Source organism: Stenella coeruleoalba, assembly GCF_951394435.1.
Source record: "Stenella coeruleoalba genome assembly, chromosome: 7".
Lineage (NCBI taxonomy): Eukaryota > Metazoa > Chordata > Mammalia > Artiodactyla > Delphinidae > Stenella > Stenella coeruleoalba.
Genome location: NC_137153.1, coordinates 98,687,995 through 98,709,250, shown reverse-complemented (window position 1 = coordinate 98,709,250; position 21,256 = coordinate 98,687,995). Strand labels below are relative to the sequence as shown.

General features: G+C 38.9%; 1 protein-coding gene and 1 long non-coding RNA gene across 4 annotated transcripts in view; one reads left to right on the top strand and one right to left on the bottom strand.

Moving 5' to 3' along the window:
* Positions 1-236: 236 nt before the first annotated feature.
* Positions 237-11,711, top strand: LOC307188752. Its single transcript, XR_013829057.1, has 3 exons — positions 237-347; positions 1,267-1,364; positions 11,633-11,711. It is a non-coding gene; the product is annotated as an uncharacterized lncRNA (long non-coding RNA).
* A 56-nt stretch (positions 11,712-11,767) lies between these two features.
* The window catches only part of ELP1 (elongator acetyltransferase complex subunit 1), a 69,134-nt gene continuing 59,645 nt past the window's right edge, over positions 11,768-21,256 (bottom strand). For all 3 annotated transcript variants that reach the window (XM_079926288.1, XM_079926290.1, XM_079926289.1), the window contains one exon: positions 11,768-19,507. In XM_079926288.1, coding sequence (XP_079782414.1) covers positions 19,440-19,507 — 68 coding nt within the window. In that variant the 3' untranslated portion in view covers positions 11,768-19,439. The remainder of the gene's footprint in view (positions 19,508-21,256) is intronic.

The following is a 21,256-nucleotide window of genomic DNA, read 5'->3' as shown; positions in this document are numbered from 1 at the left end:
GGCCCTGCAGGCTCCGCCCACCGGCTCCTATTACCGAGCTCTGGGGCCTGACGTCAAAGCGGGGCTCAGATACAATAGGCTGCGCAGTAGGACGTATGGCCAGGGGGCGGTCGCGAGCGCAGCTTCTCACTGTACTTTGCTGGGCGAAGAACACGCCACGCCCCGTCCGGCTCGTGACGTCACTCCGGCGCCGCTAGGAGCGTTTCCTACTTACCTCGCTCCCGGATCGTTGTCGGGCTGGTCGCCCGTCCGCCCGGCTTCAGCCCCTACCCAAAGGGCTCGAGCGGCCCTGCGGCCCGGAGACCCAGTGCGCGTCGCGAGAGCTCAGGAGCAGCGGAAAGTGAGAGGTATGTTTATTTCTGTTTATTTCTGCTTCAAATATTCTTTGGAACTAGGGAGGGTATAAATTGCAATCAAATGTTAATTTAGACAGACGGATTTAAATTTCCACACCTGAAAATGTTAACAATTACGTATGCGCACCTTATTTTTATCATGTTTTGAAAAGCTGAGGGTAAAGCAAATGTCTTTGAATGAACGGGAGGAGCGCCATAGCTAAGAAGATAGAGCAGATGCTTCTGAGTCAAGAGTGATCATCCTCGAAATTCACTTCAGTGTCTTAAAATCAAAATTGGTTGATAATTCACTCTTCTCGTGGTGTTTGCAGACACCTGAAGGAAACCCAGCTTGTCTGGTGGCCATGCCTACTGGCAGTGCCCTGACACAGTTTTGATTGGCAGTGATACGGAGTCGAAGGAGCATGATGCCGGGTGTTGTGCTTCACCCCATCCCTGACCAGTACTGGAGCCTCACGCTTCAGCAGTTATGACTCTTTCCTAAGTGCTGAGACGGGGACAAGGAAGAGTCACCTGGGGTGCTTGTTAAGCATTCAGCTTCTGGCTTCCTTGGAGGATCTGGTTCAGCTGGGCTGGGACGGGACTCAGGCGTGTGTATGGTTAATAAGCTCCCCAGGTGATTCTTACTAAGGAGGCTGAGCAAACACTGGGCTGGATGGTCATTCATCAGGGGTGGTGTAAAATTCCTTTTAAGTAGAACTCTGATTGCAACTGGTGCTTCTCATACCTCAGAATCTGCAGTGGTGCTCATTAAAGCTCACACTCCTGCATTCCCGTTCTCCGGATACTCTAATTATGCGGGTCTTAAAAAGGTCCCTTGTTGATTTTATGTAGGGACCATTGGTAGAAATGAAATCCATTATGCTTCCCAAGTCTCAAGCTTGTGTGTGTATGAATCTTATTCCTGTAGGACCAGAGTACTTCCCAGAATGCTTAAACTTAATAAAAGATAAAAACTTGTGTAACGAAGCTCTGAAGTTATATCCACCAAACTCGCAGCAGTACAAGGTGTGTAACATGTGAAATGAGGCTCTCCTGATTTTGCTTTGTGCTGTAGTTGGAGAAGGATGAGGCTCCTGAGTCCCTGACACTGTCCTTGGTTTCAAGGTTTATCTTCAAACTAATTAGCCTCATCTTGAACTTCTTATCTGGGAGAAAGGCCCTGACCTGTTCCTCTTCTGAAGAACTTGCCCAGGCAAGAAACCTAGGCGTTGTCTCTGGATCCTCCTCGGGAATACCATGGCAGTTTCCATCCTGCCCCTCCTCCAGCCCAAACTCATGATCATCCTGAATAGTGCTGATCTTTCCCATTTATTTCTTTTTTTAAAAACTTAAAAAATTTTTTTATACAGCAAGTTCTTATTACTCATCAGTTTTATACACATCAGTGTATACATGTCAATCCCAATCGCCCAATTCATCAGCCCCTCACCCCCTCACCCCCCGCCGCTTTCCCCCCTTGGTGTCCATACATTTGTTCTCTACATCTGTGTCTCAATTTCTGCCCTGCATACCGGTGCATCTGTACCATTTTTTTAGGTTCCACATATATGCGTTAATATGCAATATTTGGTTTTCTCTTTCTGACTTAACTTCACTCTGTATGACAGTCTCTAGATGCATCCACATCTCAACAAATGACGCAATTTCAATCCTTTTTATGGCTGAGTAATATTCCATTGTATATATGTACCACATCTTCTTTATCCATTCATCTGTTGATGGGCATTTAGGTTGCTTCCATGACCTGGCTATTGTAAATAGTGCTGCAATGAACATTGGGGTACATGTGTCTTTTTTTTTTTTTTTTTGCGGTACACGGTTTATTTACGTTTTTTCCGGTACGCGGGCCTCTCACTGTTGTGCCCTCTCCTGTTGTGGAGCACAGGCTCCGGACGCACAGGCTCAGCGGCCATGGCTTACAGGCCTAGCTGCTCCGTGGCATGTGGGATCTTCCTGGACTGGGGCACAAACCTGCGTCCCCTGCATCGGCAGGCGGACTCAACCACTGTGCCACCAGGGAAGTGTCTTTTTGAATTATGGTTTTTGTGTCTTTTTGAATTATGGTTTTCTCTGGGTATATGCCCAGTAGTGGGGTTGCTGGATCATATGGTAATACTATTTTTAGTTTTTTAAGGAACCTCCATACTGTTCTCCATAGTGGCTGTATCAATTTACATTCCCACCAAGAGTGCAAGAGGGTTCCCTTTTCTCCACACCCGCTCCAGCATTTGTTGTTTGTAGATTTTCTGATGATGCCCATTCTAACTGGTGTGAGGTGACACCTCATTGAGTTTTGATTTGCATTTCTCTAATAATTAGTGATGTTGAGCAGCTTTTCATGTGCTTCTTGGCCATCTGTATATCTTCTTTGGAGAAATGTCTATTTAGGTCTTCTGCCCTTTTTTGGATTGGATTGTTTGTTTTTTTAATATTGAGTTGCATGACCTGTTTATATATTTTGGAGATTAATCCTTTGCTGATTTGTTTGCAAATATTTTCTCCCATTCTGAGGGTTGTCTTTTCATCTTGCTTATGGTTTCCTTTGGTCTTTCCTATGGTCTTACATTTAGGTCTCTAATCCATTTTGAGTTTATTTTTGTGTATGGTGTTAGGGAGTGTTCTAATTTCATTCTTTTACATGTAGCTGTCCAGTTTTCCCAGCACCACTCATTGAAGAGGCTGTCTTTTCTCCATTGCATATTCTTGCCTTCTTTATCAAAAATAAGGTGACCATATGTACGTGGGTTTATCTCTGGGCTTTCTATACTGTTCTGTTGATCTATGTTTCTGTTTTTGTGCCAGTACCATAATGTCTTGATTACTGTAGCTTTATAGTATAGTCTGAAGTCAGGGAGTCTGATTCCTCCAGCTCCGTTTTTTTACCTCAAGAATGCTTTGGCTATTTGGGGTCTTTTGTGTCTCCATACAAATTTTAAGGTACTTTGTTCTAGTTCCGTAAAAAATGCCATTGGTAATTTGATAGGGATTGCATTTAATCTGTAGATTGCTTTGGGTAGTACAGTCATTTTCACAATATTGATTTTTCCAATCCAAGAACATGGTATATCTCTCCATCTGTTGGTATCATCTTTAATTTCTTTCATCAGTGATTTATAGTTTTCTGCATACAGGTCTTTTGTCTCCCTAGGTAGGTTTATTCCTAGGCATTTTACTCTTTTTGTTGCAATGGTAAATGGGAGTGTTTCCTTAATTTCACTTTCAGATTTTTTATCATTAGTGTATGGGAATGCAAGACATTTCTGTGCATTAATTTCATATCCTGCTACTTTACCAAATTCATTGATTAGCTCTAGCAGTTTTCTAGTGGCATCTTTAGGATTCTCTATGTATAGTATCACGGCATCTGCAAACAGTGACAGTTTTACTTCTTCTTTTCCAGTTTGTATTCCTTTTATTTCTTTTTTTTTCTCTGATTGCCATGGAGAGGACTTCCAAAACCATGTTGAATAATAGTGGTGAGCGTGGACATCCTTGTCTTTTCCTGCTCTTAGAGGAAATGCTTTCAGTTTTTCACGATTGAGAATGATGTTTGCTGTGGGTTTCTCGTATATGACCTGTATTATGTTGAGGTAGGTTCCCTCTATGCCCACTTTCTGGAGAGTTAATATCATAAAAGGGTGTTGAATTTTGTCAGAAGCTTTTTCTGCATCTATTGAAATGATCATATGGTTTTTATTCTTAATTTGTTAATATGGTGTATCACGTTGATTGATTTGCATATACTGAAGAATTCTTGCATCCCTGGGATAAATCTCACTTGATCATGGTGTATGATCCTTTTAATGTGTTGTTGGATTCTGTTTCCTAGTATTTTGTTGAGGATTTTTGCATCTATATTCATCAATGACATTGGTCTGTAATTTTCTTTTTTTGTAGTACCTTTGTCTGGTTTTGGTATCAGGGTGATGGTGGCCTCATAGAATGAGTTTGGGAGTGTTCCTTCCTCTGCAATATTTTGGAAGAGTTTGTGAAGGATGGGTGTTAGCTCTTCTCTAAATGTTTGATAGAATTCACCTGTGAAGCCACCTGGTCCTGGACTTTTGTTTGTTGGAAGATTTTTAATCACAGCTTCAATTTCATTCCTTGTGATTGGTCTGTTCATATTTTCTATTCCTTCCTGGTTCAGTCTTGGAAGGTTATACCTTTCTAAGAATATTTTTTTAACATCTTTATTGGAGTATAATTGCTTTACAATGGTGTGTTAGTTTCTGCTCCATAACACAGTGATTCAGCTATACACATACACACATTCCCATATCTCTTCCCTCTTGCGTCTACCACCCTCCCACCCTCCCTCTCCCACCCCTCTAGGTGGTCACAAAGCACCAAGCTGACTTCCTGTGCTATGCAGCTGCTTCCCACTAGCTATCTGTTTTACGTTTGGTAGTGGATATATGTCCATGCCACTCTCTCACTTTGTCACAGCTTACCCTTCCCCCTCCCCATATCCTCAAGTCCATTGTCTAGTAGGCCTGTGTCTTTATTCCTGTCTTACCCCTAGGTTCTTCATGACCTTTTTTTTCTTAAATTCCATATATATGTGTTAGCATACGGTATGTGTTTTTCTCTTTCTGACTTACTTCAGTCTGTATGACAGACTCTAGGTCCAACCACCTCACTACAAATATCTCAATTTCGTTTCTTATTATGGCTGAGTAATATTCCATTGTATATATGTGCCACATCTTCTTTATCCATTCATCTGTTGATGGACACTTAGGTTGACTCCATGTCCTGGCTATTGTAAATAGAGCTGCAATGAACATTTTGGTACATGACTCTTTTTGAATTATGGTTTTCTCAGGGTATATGCACAGTAGTGGGATTGCTGGGTCGTATGGTAGTTCTATTTGTAGTTTTTTAAGGAACCTCCATACTGTTCTCTATAGTGGCTGTATCAACCTACATTCCCATCAACAGTGCAAGAGTTCACTTTTCTCCACACCCTCTCCAGCATTTATTGTTTCTAGACTTTTTGATGATGGCCATTATGACCGGTGTGAAATGATACCTCATTGTAGTTTTGATTTGCATTTCTCTAATGATTAATGATGTTGAGCATTCTTTCATGTGTTTGTTGGCAGTCTGTATATCATCTTTGGAGAAATGTCTATTTAGGTCTTCTGCCCATTTTTGGATTGGGTTGTTTGTTTTTTTGTTATTGAGCTGCGTGAGCTGCCTGTAAATCTTGGAGGTTAATCCTTTGTCAGTTGCTTCATTTGCAAATATTTTCTCCCATTCTGAGGGTTGTCTTTTGGTCATGTTTATGGTTTCCTTTGCTGTGCAAAAGCTTTTAAGTTTCATTAGGTCCCATTTGTTTATTTTTGTTTTTATTTCCATTTCTCTAGGAGGTGGGTCAAAAAGGATCTTGCTGTGATTTATGTCATAGAGTGTTCTGCCTATGTTTTCTTCTAAGAGTTTGATACTGTCTGGCCTTACATTTAGGTCTTTAATCCACCGTGATTTTATTTTTGTGTATGGTGTTAGGAAGTGTTCTAATTTTATTCTTTTACATGTAGCTGTCCAGTTTTCCCAGCACCACTTACTGAAGAGGCTGTCTTTTCTCCACTGTATATTCTTGACTCCTTTATCAAGATAAGGTGACCATATGTGCGTGGGTTTATCTCTGGGCTTTCTATCCTGTTCCATTCATCTATCTTTCTGTTTTTGTGCCAGTACCATACTGTCTTGATTACTGTAGCTTTGTAGTACAGTCTGAAGTCAGGGAGCCTGATTCTTCCAGCTCCATTTTTCGTTCTCAAGATTGCTTTGGCTATTTGGGGTCTTTTGTGTTTGCATACAAATTGTGAAACTTTTTGTTCTAGTTCTGTGAAAAATGCCAGTGGTAGTTTGATAGGGATTGCATTGAATATCTAGATTGCTCTAGGGAGTAGAGTCATTTTCACAATGTTGATTCTTCCAATCAAAGAACATGGTATATCTCTCCATCTATTTGTATCCTCTTTAATTTCTTTCATCAGTGTCTTATAATTTTCTGCATACAGATCTTTTGTCTCCTTAGGTAGGTTTATTCCTAGATATTTTATTTTATTTTTTTGCAGTGGTAAATGGGAGTGTCTTCTTAATTTCACTTTCAGGCTTTTCATCATTAGTGTGTAGGAATGCCAGAGATTTCTGTGCATTAATTTTGTATCCTGCTACTTTACCAAATTCATTGATTAGCTCTAGTAGTTTTCTGGTAGCATCTTTAGGATTCTCTATGTAGAGTGTCATGTCATCTGCAAACAGTGACAGCTTTACGTCTTCTTTTCTGATTTGCATTCCTTTTATTTCCTTTTCTCTGATTGCTGTGGCTAAAACTTCCAGAACTATGTTGAATAAGAGTGGCGAGAGTGGGCAACCTTGTCTTGTTCCTGATCTTAGTGGAAATGCTTTCAGTTTTTCACCATTGAGGACAATGTTGGCTGTGGGTTTGTCATATATGGCCTTTATTATGTTGAGGAAAGTTCCCTCTATGCCTACTTTCTGCAGGGTTTTTATCATAAATGAGTGTTGAATTTTGTCAAAAGCTTTCTCTGCATCTATTGAGATGATCATATGTTTTTTCTCCTTCAGTTTGTTAATATGGTGTATCACGTTGATTGATTTGCATATATTGAAGAATCCTTGCATTCCTGGAATAAACCCCACTTGATCATGGTGTATGATCCTTTTAATGTGCTGTTGCATTCTGTTGGCTAGTATTTTGTTGAGGATTTTTGCATGTATGTTCATCAGCGATATTGGCCTGTCGTTTTCTTTCTTTATGACATCTTTGTCTGGTTTTGGTATCAGGGTGATGGTGGCATCGTAGAATGAGTTTGGGAGTGTTCCTCCCTCTGCTATATTTTGGAATAGTTTGAGAAGGATAGGTGTTAGCTGTTCTCTAAGTGTTTGATAGAATTTGCCTGTGAAGCCATCTGGTCCTGGGCTTTTGTTTGTTGGAAGATTTTTAATCACAGTTTCAATTTCAGTGCTTGTGATGGGTCTGTTCATATTTTCTATTTCTTCCTGATTCCGTCTTGGCAGGTTGTGCATTTCTAAGAATTTGTCCATTTCTTCCAGGTTGTCCATTTTATTGGCATAGAGTTCCTTGTAGTAATCTCTCATGATCTTTTGTATTCTGCATTGTCAGTTGTTACTTCTTCTTTTTCACTTCTAATTCTATTGGATTGAGTCTTCTCCCTTTTTTTGTTGACGAGTCTGGCTAATGTTTTATCAATTTTGTTTATCTTCTCAAACAACCAGGTTTTAGTTTTGTTGATCTTTGCTCTCATTTCCTTCATTTCTTTTTTATTTATTTCTCATCTGATTCTTTTTTTTTTTTTTTTGCTGTACGCGGGCCTCTCACTGTTGTGGCCTCTCCCATTGCGGAGCACAGGCTCCGCACGCGCAAGCTCAGCTGCCATGGCTCACGGGCCCAGCTGCTCCGCAGCATGTGGGATCCTCCCGGACCGGGGCACGAACCCATATCCCCTGCATCGGCAGGCGGACTCTCAACCACTGTGCCACCAGGGAAGCCCCCTCATCTGATTTTTATGATGTCTTTCCTTCTGCTAACTTTGGGGTTTTTTTTGTTCTTCTTTCTGTAATTGCTTTAGGTGCAAAGTTAGGTTGTTTATTCGAGATGTTTCCTGTTTTTTAAGGTAGGATTGTATTGCTATAAACTTCCCTCTCAGAACTGCTTTTGCTCCATCCCATAGGTTTTGGGTCATCCTGTCTCCATTGTCATTTGTTTGTAGGTATTTTTTGATTTCCTCTTTGATTTCTTCAGTGATCACTTCGTTATTAAGTAGTGTATTGTTTAGCCCCCATGTGTTTGTATTTTTTACAGATCCTTTCCTGTAATTGATATCTAGTCTCATAGTGTTGTGGTAGGAAAAGATATTTGATACAATTTCAATTTTCTTAAATTTACTAAGGCTTGATTTGTGACCCAAGATATGATCTATCCTGGAGAATGTTCCATGAGCACTTGAGAAAAATGTGTATTCTGTTGTTTTGGGATGGAATGTCCTATAAATATCAATTAAGCCCATCTTGTTTAATGTATCATTTAAAGCTTGTGTTTCCTTATTTATTTTCATTTTGGATGATCTGTCCATTGGTGAAAGTGGGGTGTTAAAGTCCCCTACTATGAATGTGTTACTGTCGATTTCCCCTTTTATGGCTGTTAGTATTTGCCTTATGTATTGAGGTGCTCCTATGTTGGGTGCATAAATATTTACAATTGTTACATCTTCTTCTTGGATCAGTCCCTTGATCATTACGCAGTGTCCTTCTTTGTCTCTCCTAATAGTCTTTATTTTAAAGTCTATTTTGTCTGATATGAGAATTGCTACTCCAGCTTTCTTTTGGTTTTCATTTGCATGGAATATCTTTTTCCTCTCCTTACTTTCAGTCTGTATGTGTCTCTAGGTCTGAAGTGGGTCTCTCATAGACAGCATATATATGGGTCTTGTTTTACTATCCATTCAGCCAATCTGTGTCTTTTGGTGGGAGCATTTAGTCCATTAACATTTAAGGTAATTATCGATATGTATGTTCCTATTCCCATTTTCTTAATTGTTTTGGGTTTGTTATTGTAGGTCTTTTCCTTCTCTTGTGTTTCTTGCCTAGACAAGTTCCTTTAGCATTTGTTGTAAAGCTGGTGTGGTGGTGCTGAACTCTCTCAGCTTTTGCTTGTCTGTAAAGGTTTTAATTTCTCCATCAAATCTGAATGAGATCCTTGCTGGGTGGAGCAATCTTGGTTGCAGGTTTTTCACCTTCATCACTTTAAATATGTCCTGCCAGTCCCTTCTGGCTTCAGAGTTTCTGCTGAAAGATCAGCTCTTAACTTTATGGGGATTCCCTTGTGTGTTATTTGTTCCTTTTCCCTTGCTGCTTTTAGTATGTTTTCTTTGTATTTAAATTTTGACAGTTTGATTAATATGTGTCTTGGCGTGTTTCTTCTTGGATTTTCCTGTATGGGACTCTCTGTGCTTCCTGGACTTGATTAACTATTTCCTTTCTCATATTAGGGAGGTTTTCAACTATAATCTCTTCAATTATTTTCTCAGTCCCTTTCTTTTTCTCTTCTTCTTCTGGAACCCCTATAATTCGAATGTTGGTGTATTTAATGTTGTCCCAGAGGTCTCTGAGACTGTCCTCAGTTCTTTTCATTCTTTTTTCTTTATTCTGCTCTGCAGTAGTTATTTCCACTATTTTTCCAGGTCACTTATCCATTCTTCTGCCTTAGTTATTCTGTTATTGATTCCATATAGAGTATTTTTAATTTCATTTATTGTGTTGTTCATCATTACTTGTTTCATCTTTAGTTCTTCTAGGTCCTTGTTAAATGCTTCTTGCATTTTGTCTATTTCCAAGATTTTGGATCATCTTTACTATCATTATTCTGAATTCTTTTCCAGGTAGACTGCCTATTTCCTCTTCATTTGTTACATCTGGTGGATTTTTATCTTGCTCCTTCATCTGCTCTGTTTTTTCTGTCTTCTCAGATTGCTTATCTTACTGTGTTTGGGGTCTCCGTTTTACAGGCTGCAGGTTCGTAGTTCCTGTTGTTTTGGTGTCTGTCCCCAGTGGCTAAATTTGGTTCAGTGGGTTGTGTAGGCTTCCCGGTGTAGGGGACTAGTGCCTGTGTTCTGGTGGATGAGGCTGGATCTTGTCTTTCTGGTAGGTAGGTCCATGTCTGGTGGTGTGTTTTGGGGTGTCTGTGGACTTATTATGATTTTAGGCAGCCTCTCTGCTAACGGGTGGGGTTGTGTTCCGGTCTTGCTAGTTGTTTGGCATAGGTGTCCAGCACTGTAGCTTGCTGGTCGTTGAGTGAAGCTGGATCTTGGTGTTGAGATGGAGATCTCTGGGAGATTTTCTCCGTTTGATATTATGTGGAGCTGGGAGGTCTCTTGTGGACCAGTGTCCTGAAGTTGGCTCTCCCACCTCAGAGGCACAGCACTGACTCCTGGCTGCAGCACCAAGAGCCTTTCATCCACATGGCTGACCAGTCCTCCTCCAAACTGTCAAAGTCTTGAAAAACAAGGAAAGCCTGAGAAACTGTCACAGGCAAGAGAAACCCAAGGAGACAATATGATCTGCTGTACTGTGGCCTCCTGGAAGGGATCAGTTGTGGAAGCTGCAAGTCCCAAACCAACGGGCATCGGGGTTGGTTTCTGATAAAAGCTCTCTTGCTGCGTTTAGATGACTGCCTTGCTGTGTTCTCACATGGCGGAGAGGGCTGTTATTTGTAGTTTAAATTTTCTAGTTCTGTTCTTGGTGTCTGTTATCTTCTCTTACATCCTTTTCAACTTTTAGCTTGCTGTGTGTCATGCCTTATAATGGAGTGCACCTAGTTCTCCCAGATGCTTAGCAGAAAAAGGTGGAGAAGACAGTGCTCAAAGATTTTTGAGAAATGTTACAAGGTGGAGTCACTTCATGTGTACATTTAACTTAGCCAGTTTACACAAGTCACCAAAGGAAAGAAAAGATAGCTATTTAAACAGTGCAGGTGACTATTCCCGGTTTTGTCCGTGATAATATGCCCTGGAGTTAGCATGAAATGGGAGACGTGACTCTGCCAGCCCCTTAGTTAACTCTGGGTTCTGTGTGCCTCTCATAGTGTAATTATCTCAACTGGGCTGAGAATGAGTCTCAGATCTGAAGATACTGCAAGACCCCTGACATAAGCCAACTACCCCCTTCTAGTGCGCAACCAAAGAAACAGCAGGCTCTTCCTATTAGAGGAAGAAATGGATTAGTGCGAGATGCTAGGTCAGTTTCCCACACGTGTGCCTTTGTAAGCATTTTTCATGACTGATTTTGACTATATGTGATTTTCACATCCATGCTAAATTTTGATTGTAACTGCCATTTAAGATAGGACCCCATGGTATTCCTGCCTCTCTCTCTCATAGAAATTCACAAAGTATATAGTTTGATACACAATAAAGACATATTAATGAAGCATTTCAGCAAAAGAACGCTTAACTCTATCTTACCCAGTGCTTCACAAACGTACTTGACCTGAGAATGGTTTCTTGGTCCTGCCTTTTATGATCCTTCGAGCAGTCTTGGGGAACACTTTTGAAAATGCTATTTTAAAGCAGTTCACTTTGAATGTATACTCTGTAGAGCTCAATCTCCAATTTGTAGGGGACCATTTTGATTTAAATAGTACCACCTGAAACCGTTTCAACTTGAGTTTTGGGAATACCGTTCTTAGTAAGCCGACTGTGCTCAGATGCTTACTGTCTCTGCAGGAAAGCTAGCTGAGCAGAGGAAGCACGGCGACGCAGCCACAGTTTTGGAACAGTACGCCCAGGTAAACTCAGTGCCCCCACCCCCAGTCAACAAGCAAGTACCTAGTGATCATGAAAATTAAAGGAACTGTGGGTATTTAGGAAATCCAGAGATAGTATTTCCCCTGAGGGTCTCCCATCTTGCTGGCTTGACTTGGTAATCTAAATTCAGTATACCTCTAAGTAATTACACTTGCTGTGACAAAAAACACTATTATAATATGCACTAGTGGCTTGACCTTGGTAGAAAGTATAAATTAAGTCTGAAGGGAATCATACCTTTTATATTAACTTGCCAAAGTAGCAACAATGAGAAAAGACTGTTCTCAACCAAAGGGATGGAGCGTTACACCCTTTTTCGGCTTTCACTCCCGTTCTTTCTGTTGGAAATGTCTCTTTTACCTCGGGCAGCTTGATGGGTTCTAATTTCCCACCAGATTATAAAGATAAGTACCTACACCAGCTTTTGATAGAATTCTAGGATTTATTATGAAAATAATAAAGCCTATGTGCTGTCACAGACTTAACAGGACACAGGTACACAATTAATACCAGGGATTCCTGCCTCTAGGGTTTTGGCCTTTGATGAGAAAGTGTTTGTTACAGTTGTCACTAGTGGGCACATCTGAATAACAAAATTGTGCTTTTAAAATACTTTATTGTCTTTCATGTAATAAGAGTCAGTGAAACAAGGTAACTGTGATATCATTAGATCCTGGAAAGAAAATATGTTGGGTGATTGGGCTGAAAACATGAAGATATATTCCACCTAAAATGGTTAGCTAAATGGATAAGATGCCTGCTTCTGATTTCTAACATTTCTTTCTGACTCTTTCTTAGAATTTCCAACTCTCTGCTTACATGACCCAACTGTTCTTGCACGTTGTTTTTTCCATTAGAGGTGTTATCATATTTATTGTACTGATTTTAAGTTCCCAGTCTCACAATCTCAACATCCCTGCCGTATCAGAGTCCTGTTCTGATGCTTGCTTTGACTCTTCAAACTGTGTTTTAATCCCTTTTGTATGCCTTGTAATTTTCTGTCAGAAGCCTAATGTGTGTGATATACTGGGTAAAAGCAAATCTGATAAATAGGTCTTTAATGATATGGTGATGAGGCTGGGGGTTGGGTAGGAGAAGTGTTCTGTAGTCCTGTGATTAGCTGGCAGTCTTGAAGTGAGCATGTACCTCATCTGTGAACTTCACCAGTGCTTCTCAGTCTTTTTTCACTTCTTAGGTAGGACAGGAAGGTTAGAGGGGGCTGGAGTTGGGTATTTCCCTGCCTCCATATTGGTTAGGCCCTGGTGAAACCCACTTCAATTAGGCTCTGCCAAAATCACTTGAGTGCAGGTCTTGTTGAGAAGATCAGTATTTTCAAATGTCTGCTTTTCCCTTCCCCTGCTAGAAGTACACAGTCACCCTGAGAAGTTCTGGTAGGGCTCCTGGAGGTAAAAACTCACAAAAGTGTAGGAATCTCTGTAAGGATGGACCCCTAAAGAGTTTTTAACTCTTGGCCTTGTCTACAGTGAGTGATATTAGCTGGAGAAATTCAGTCTTTCACCCTAAGTGTGATGTTTGCTAGCTTTTTTGGGAGTTTAATAGGTGTGAGAAACTGGGAGGGCCAAATCTCGTTGGCCACCTGTTTTGTAAATAAAGTTTTATTGGAACATAGCCCCACCATTTGTTTACCCATTGTCTGTGGCTGCTTTTGCACTTAAAACCACAGAGTTGAAGAGTTGTGACAGAGACAGTCTGGATGAAAGTCCCAGAAATCCTAAAATATTAATTATCTTTTTACAGAAAAAATTTGCCAATCCTAGCCCACTTGTGTTGAGGAAATTCCCTTTTATTTCTGGTTCTGAGAGTTTTTATCATGAACGGGTATTGAAGTTTGCTGATTGCCTCTTAAACTAAGATGTTTTCTGTTTTGTTTTTAGACCAGTGATAGGGTGAATTGTATTTATGTTTTTTCTTTTTTTTAATTGAAGGATAATAGCTTATTTACAATGTTGTGTTAATTTCTGCTATACAGCAAAGTGATTTGGCTGTACATATATATACATTCGTTTTTGTATATTACTTTCCATTATGGTTTATCATAGGATACTGAATATATACTTCTCTGTGCTATACAGTAGGACCTTGTTGTTTATCCATTCCATATATGATAGCTTACATCTGCTCACCCCAACCTCCCACTCCATCCCTCCCCCACCCTCTTCCCCCTTGGAAACAAGTCTGTTCTGTATGAGTGTGAGTCTGTTTCTGTCTCATACATAGGTTCATTTGTGTCATATTTTAGACTCCACATATAAGTGACATCATGTGGTATTTGTCTTTCTGACTTTCTTCACTTAGTATGATAATCTCTTGTTGCTGCAAATACCATTGTTCTGTTATATGGCTGAGTAGTATTCCATTGTATATATGTACCACATCGTCTTTATCCATTCATCAGTTGATGGACATTAAGACTGTTTCCATGTCCTGGCTATTGTGAATAGTGCTGCTATGAACATAGGGGTACATGTATCTTTTTGGATTAGTTTTGTCTGGATATATGCCCAGGAGTGGGATTGCTGGCTCATATTGTAATTCTATTTTTAGTTTTCTGAGGACCCTCCATACTGTTTTCCATAGCAGCCGTACCAACTTACTTACATTCCCACCAGTGGTGTAGGAGGGTTCCCTTTCCTCCACATCCTCTCCAACATTTGTTATTTTATAGAGTTTTAATGATGGCCATTCTGACCTGTGTGAGGTGGTACCTCATTGTAGTTTTGATTTGCATTTCTCTAACAATAGGCACTGTTGAGCATCTTACCATGTACTTCTTGGCCATCTGTATGTTACTGGGAGAAATGTGTATTTTGGTCTTATGCCCATTTTTCGATTTGGTTGTTTTTGAACTGTTTGTGTATTTTGGAATTTATGCCCTTGTCCATAGCATCGTTTAGAAATATTTTCTGCCATTCTGTAGGTTGTCTTTTCGTTTTGTTTATGGTTTCCTTTGCTGTGCAAAAGCTTCTAAGTTTGACACGGTCCCATTTATATTTATTTCCATTGCCTTGTAAGACTGACCTTAGAAAACATTGGTACGATTTATATCAGAGAATGTTTTGCCTATGATCTCTTCTAGAGAGACAATAGAACATATAATGATACAATAGAACAGTTAGAGTTAATTGATGTTTCCAGGACATTACATCCAAAAAACCAGAATTCACATTCTTTCCAAGTGCACATGGAACATCCTCTAGGACTGACCACATACCAGGGCACAAAACAAACCTCAACAAATTTAAGAGTGTAGGAATTATTTGTAGCATCTTCTCAGACCACAGTGCCATGAAACTTGAAATCACAGAAAAAGAAATGCGAAAAACAATTACATGGAGACTAAACACCATGCTACTAAAAAAACAATGGGTCAATGAGGAAATGAAAAATTACCTTGTGACAAATGACAGTGAAAATACAACCATACAAAATCTAGGGGATGCAGCAAAACCAGTTCTAGGGGGAAGTTTATCACAATACAGCCCTTCCTTACAAAACAAGAAAAATCTCAACCTAACCAACCACTTAAAAGAATTACAAACAAAACAAAGTCAGCAGAAGAAAGGAAAGAATAAAGATCAGAGAGGAATAGAGATTAAAAAAAGGACAAAAACCAATAAAAGCAAAAGCTCTTTCTTTGAAAGGGCAGACAAAATCGACAAAACTCTCCAGGCACAAAAAGACAAGAGAACCTAAATAAGCAAAATAAGAAATGAAAAATCAACCAGTTACACAGAAATACAAAAAACTATAAGGGAATACTGTGAACAATTATATAGCAACAGATTTGAAAACCTAGATATAATAGACAAGTTTATAGAAAGACAGAGCCCACCAAAATTGAATCAAGAAGAAATAGACAATTTGAAAAAACTCCCTCCAAAGTCCAGGACTGGATGGCTTCACAGGTGAATTGTACCAAACATACAAAGAAGAACCTATACCAATCCTTCTCAAACTCTTTGAAAACACTGAAGAGGAGGAACAAACACTACCAAAGACATTCTATGAAGCCACCATCACCCTGATACCAAAACTGGACAAAGGTATCACCTAAAAAGAAAATTACAAGCCAGTATCTTTGATGAATACAAATGCAGAAATTCTCAACAAAATATTAGCAAATTGAATCCAACAACACATGAAGAAGATCATACATGGGACTTCCCTGGTGGTGCAGTGGTTAAGAATCTGCCTGCTAATGCAGGGTACACGGGTTCAATCCCTGGTCTGGGAATATCCCACGTGCCATGGAGCAGCTAAGCCTGTGCGCCACAACTACTGAAGCCTGCGTGCCTAGAGCCCGTGCTCCACAACAAGAGAAGCCACTGCAGTGAGAAGCCCGCACACTGCAATGAGGAGTAGCCCCCACTCTCCGCAACTAGAGAAAGCCCATGAGCATCAACAAAGACCCAACACAACCATAAATAAAAAATCATACACCAAGTGGGATTCATCCCAACTTCACAAGGATGGTTCAACATATGCAAATCAATGTGATACACCACATCAAAAGACAAGACAAAAACCACATGATCATCTCAATAGATGCAGAAAAAGCTTTTGCCAAAATTCAGTGTCTATTCATGATAAAAACTCTTTCCAAAGTGGGTAGAGAGGCAACATATCTCAACATAATAAAACCTATTTATGACAAACCCACAGCCAATATAATACTCAATGGTGAAAAGCTGAAAGCCCTCCTGCTAAAATCTGGAACAAGACAAGGATGCTCACTTTCACCACTTCTACTGAACATAGAACTGGAAGTCCTAACCACAGCAGTCAGACAAGAAAAAGAAATAAAAGGTATCCAAATTGGGAGGGAAGAGGTAAAATTTTCATTATCTGCAGATGACATGACCCTGTATATAGAAAATCCTAAGCACTCCACACAAAAACTACTAGAACTGATCAGTAAGTACCAGGATACAAGATTAACATACAGAAACTGGTTGCATTTCTTTACACTAACAATGAAATACCAGAAAGGGAATGTAAAAAAAAAAACCTTTTAACATCACAGCCCCAAAATAAAAATACTTAGAAGTAAACCTGACCAAGGAGATTAAAGACTTATATGCTGAGAAGTATAAAACATTAATAAAGGAAATTAAAGTTGATTCAAAGAAATGGAAAGATATCCCATGCTCTTGAAATGGAAAAATTAATATTATTAAAATGGCCATACTACTGAAAGCAATCTACATATTTAACGCAATCCCTATCAACTTACCTATGACATTTTTCACATAACTAGAATAATCCTAAAATTTACATGGAACCATAAAAGACCCAGGATTGCCAAAGTAATCCTGAGGAAAAGAACAAAGCAGGAGGCATAAACCTTCCAGACTTCAGACAATACTACCAAGCTACAGTAATCAAAACAGTGTGATATAGGCACAAAAACAGACACATGGATCAATGGAACAAAACAGAGAACTCAGAAACCCACACACCTATGGTCAATTAAACCTTAAAGGAGGCAAGAATATAAAATGGGAAAAAGACAGTCTCTTAAGCAAGTGATACTGGGAAAGTTGGACAGCTGCATGTAAATCAATGAAGTGAGAACATACCTTTACACCATGCACAAAAATAAACTCAAAATGCCTTAAAGCTTATTTTTAGAAATCCTCTTCAATTATGACTATGAAAAATCCCTCAGATGTGTGCATGTGTGTATATATGTAGATACATATGGAAAATAAAGTTATTTTAAAATACGTGGCAATGCTAAGAAATTACACCAAGCTATACTCATAAAGACATAATAAAAACATTAGCTCCTGCCTCTGTTTTTTAAAGAAGTCTAAATTTAAAATGTGCATTTATCGGAGAAAGTCCTCTGCAAGTTTCCTCTTGATGTCTGGAGTATCTGAACAAAGCTGATTCCATGGAACAAACTAAATAACTGAGGCTTTTAGCTTCTTGCATGAATTTGCTTTGGGAAGAGGCCAAATTTGGGGGAAGAATTATATACCCTTCTCTAGAACTTGACAAAATCTTTCCCACAAATTAAGCATTCATAACTCCAAGGAGTTTCTCCTTTGCCCATACACAGCACTTTTCCCCATGAATTCACCCTTGACTTAGCCTTCAGTTTGGAAGGTCTGCTCTCACTTGCTTCTACTCCAAATGAATAAAATTCCATCTTGCTCAGAGAGAGAGTAACTGATAGTAATTTGTATTCACACAAATTCTTTTTTGCTGCTTCAATATATTATTTCAAGGAAAGTGAACATCCATGCAAAGTCACACCATTATCAACAGACACATTTACTTCTATTTCCCACCCATCAGCATGGGTCCCTTTACTCTTATCCATAGCAAGAGCACTATAATATATTAAAATGACATGTAAGTTACCATGTTCATTAATCCACACCAAAGAGTAGTCACAAAGCACTTGCAGCCTTTCAACGTTGGGCACTTAATTATAGATATTCTTCTTCTACTTTTTCTATTATTTTGTGAAAATTTTCAGACACACAGAAAAGATGAATTATACAGTGAACACACCTAGATTCTAAAGTTTACATTTTGCTATACTAGGCAAAGTCTTCTTTAGTTACACAATTCTGGGTATACCTATACTCTGATGTCCTGTTAGTTTACGTAGAGTAATAAAGGTCTGGTTCCGGTATTAAAAGCATGAAAGAGATTGTTAACCTTACCCAAGAGTCAGCCACAAACTACTGTCAAAATGAACTGAGCTTTTTTCTAGACTCACTGAAAAGAGATAACATTCTCATTTCTTCCAAAGAAAATAACTAAAAGACAGAAGTCAGTTAAGCACCATAAAGAAAAATAAATGAAATGACCTAAAATACTGACAAAAACATTATGTTAAAAGAAGCAACACTTGGAGAAAAAGGAGTAACTTACTACTGTTCATGCCTATGATGCACACTGCTCACCATCCCAAATGTACGCAATACTGTTTCAGAAATTCTAATCTGTTCCAGCTCTAACACTGCTAACTCTAGCAGAACATTCACAGGCAACAAAAATAGTCCATATGGACACTGTAGTGATAGGAGGCTCAAACCAGTTATAACTGGAAGCACATGACCTGGCAAGATATTACAAAATAACCGCTGTCAGCCTAGGAAAGCTTAGAATATCAAAGGATAGATTTCACTTTTCATTCTGCTTTAGTTCAAGGTGAAGTCATTTAAATGATTAAATTTGACCAAATGTTGGGAGCACTAATAGCCATGTTGTTTATATATAAAGCTTTCCTCAAGGAACATAAAACAATTTAAAAACATTATTTAACTTCTCTTCACACTTTTGAGGTAGCAGCCACAAAACATTCCCAATTAACTGAGGCACAAGTCAATTCTGTGATTTGTCTACTTACGGTCCCAATATGATTCACACCTGTAGCTGGGAATGAAACCCAATGTCCTGATTACCATAAATACCAGAAATATGCTCTCAATCAGCACTAAGTAGAAGAACAGTAGTTTTTACTAAATGATGCTATATGGGTTAAAGCTTAAAGCCTTGCTAATGATTAAGATTATATGCAAAATAAAATAGAACTGGCGTCTGCTGAGGTCAGCTGCACAGAGCAGCTCTCCGTAATGTTAAGGTAGATGGTCTTACTCTCCCCAGTTCCCAGCAGCCAGGCCTCGAGGAGTGAGGACTGGAAGGAAAACAGCCTTCTCTGCCAGAGCCCTCCTAACTGGGGTCAGAGTCACTCTAGAAGGCTCAGTTTCCACTGGGTTCTTTTGTTGATCTTTGGTGGTATAAAAAGCTCAGCATCTGAAAGAAAGGAGAGGGAAATTGTGATAGGCACACTATTTTTTCTTGGTGGGAGCTGAGGCAAGTAACTCTAAGCTAAAATTAGGCAACTGGGCTTTGCACCTACAAGACGACCATCAGAACCAGAGTTAATGTTCCATCAAACTATGCACCTAACATCTGTACATTTTACTGTATGTAAAATTTACATCAATTTTAAGAGTAAAAAAAAGTAGTGGCGTGTATTCAGTATGTAAAGTTAATGGACAGAAAATGCTTTATGATAAAAATTTCTGCAAACACACTGATCAATAAAAATGTCCATATTTTTAAAATATAAATAAATGGAGGCAGCGGGTGATGGTTGGGGGAAATTTGTCACCGTTAGATAAAACTCACAGGCCCTCTTTCAGTTAGATTTATGGAGTCTCTTATCTAAGTAGGAATCATATACAGGAAGTAGAGACATGAGAAAACATGCATATATAAAGATGGTCTTTCTCAGTATTATTCATAGTACATCTGTATATATGACCCATACAGACATGAAAAATAATTTACATGAATATTTTGAAATGTGTGAAAAATGCTCAAGATAAAATGTTATAAAAACATGGTTTTCATTATACATATATACATGCATGGTACACATGTATGACTAGAAATTATTAAATCTTAATTTTCTTTGCCATACTGTACAATCCAGATTTTCTCTACTAATCCTAACAGTTTTATAATTTCACATACAATTACTACTCTCTACACCCCCAAACAAAAATCTATATAGACAGAAAGACCACAAGAAGTTTCGCTTATTTATAATATTGGAAAAGCCTACTTAAATTCATGTCAACAAGCTCCATAATTTTATGTTAAATAGTGGGTAAACGTTGAATGAGACTCCATCATTTTTTAAAAAAGAAACAAGTTATGAAAATAATGTATTTTATTTTTAAAAATTAGACATAACTACAATTATATTTGATTCTTAGACTTAACTAAGAATAAATACCAAGTATTGACTTATTGGCAGGAAAGAAATTATTCTGACAAACTGTATGACAGCAGGACATGACATCTTTCACATTTCCATGTTTGAATTTCACAGCACAGAGAGAGTCATTTCACAAAAATATTTTGAGGGCTTTATCAGTTTTTCCAAAGACTTCTCTTAATCCTTTGATAGTCAAATCATACTCATTTGAAGTAATTTTTTTATCAATTATAAAAAGCCCAATTCGGCCATGATTTAAGCACTACTCTAGTAAAAGGTTAATCCATTTTATGAAATGGATTACATTTTTGCAGACTTGCAATCAACCTGCATGGTACTACGTTGCATCTTAACATGAAACAATCAGAAACTGCCCCATCAAGTCACTGATCCCCTACTACTACTGTTAGCTGGGAAGGGGCAGGTGAGGAATATTTGAGAGGAACTAATTTTGTGAGTAGCTCATCCGCCTCTTTTTGGATTATGAGAACTTCCCCTTTCCTAAACAATCTACACTAGTGTTCCTACACAGGGACATGGATAATACATACTCTGATAATGAGGAGCCTCAAAATTTTAAAGTCTTTAAGGCTCAGCTGGGAAATGGAAATGCTCTTTGATAAAGCCAACTAGACCAGCCTAGAGAAAGGTGTGACTGAACTTGACCTGAAGGTCAGCATCAAGCCAGCAGTGAGGAAAACGGGACAGAAATCACAACTGGATTCGACACATTACAAACTAAACAATTACCAAACAACCTCTGGCCTGAGATGAAT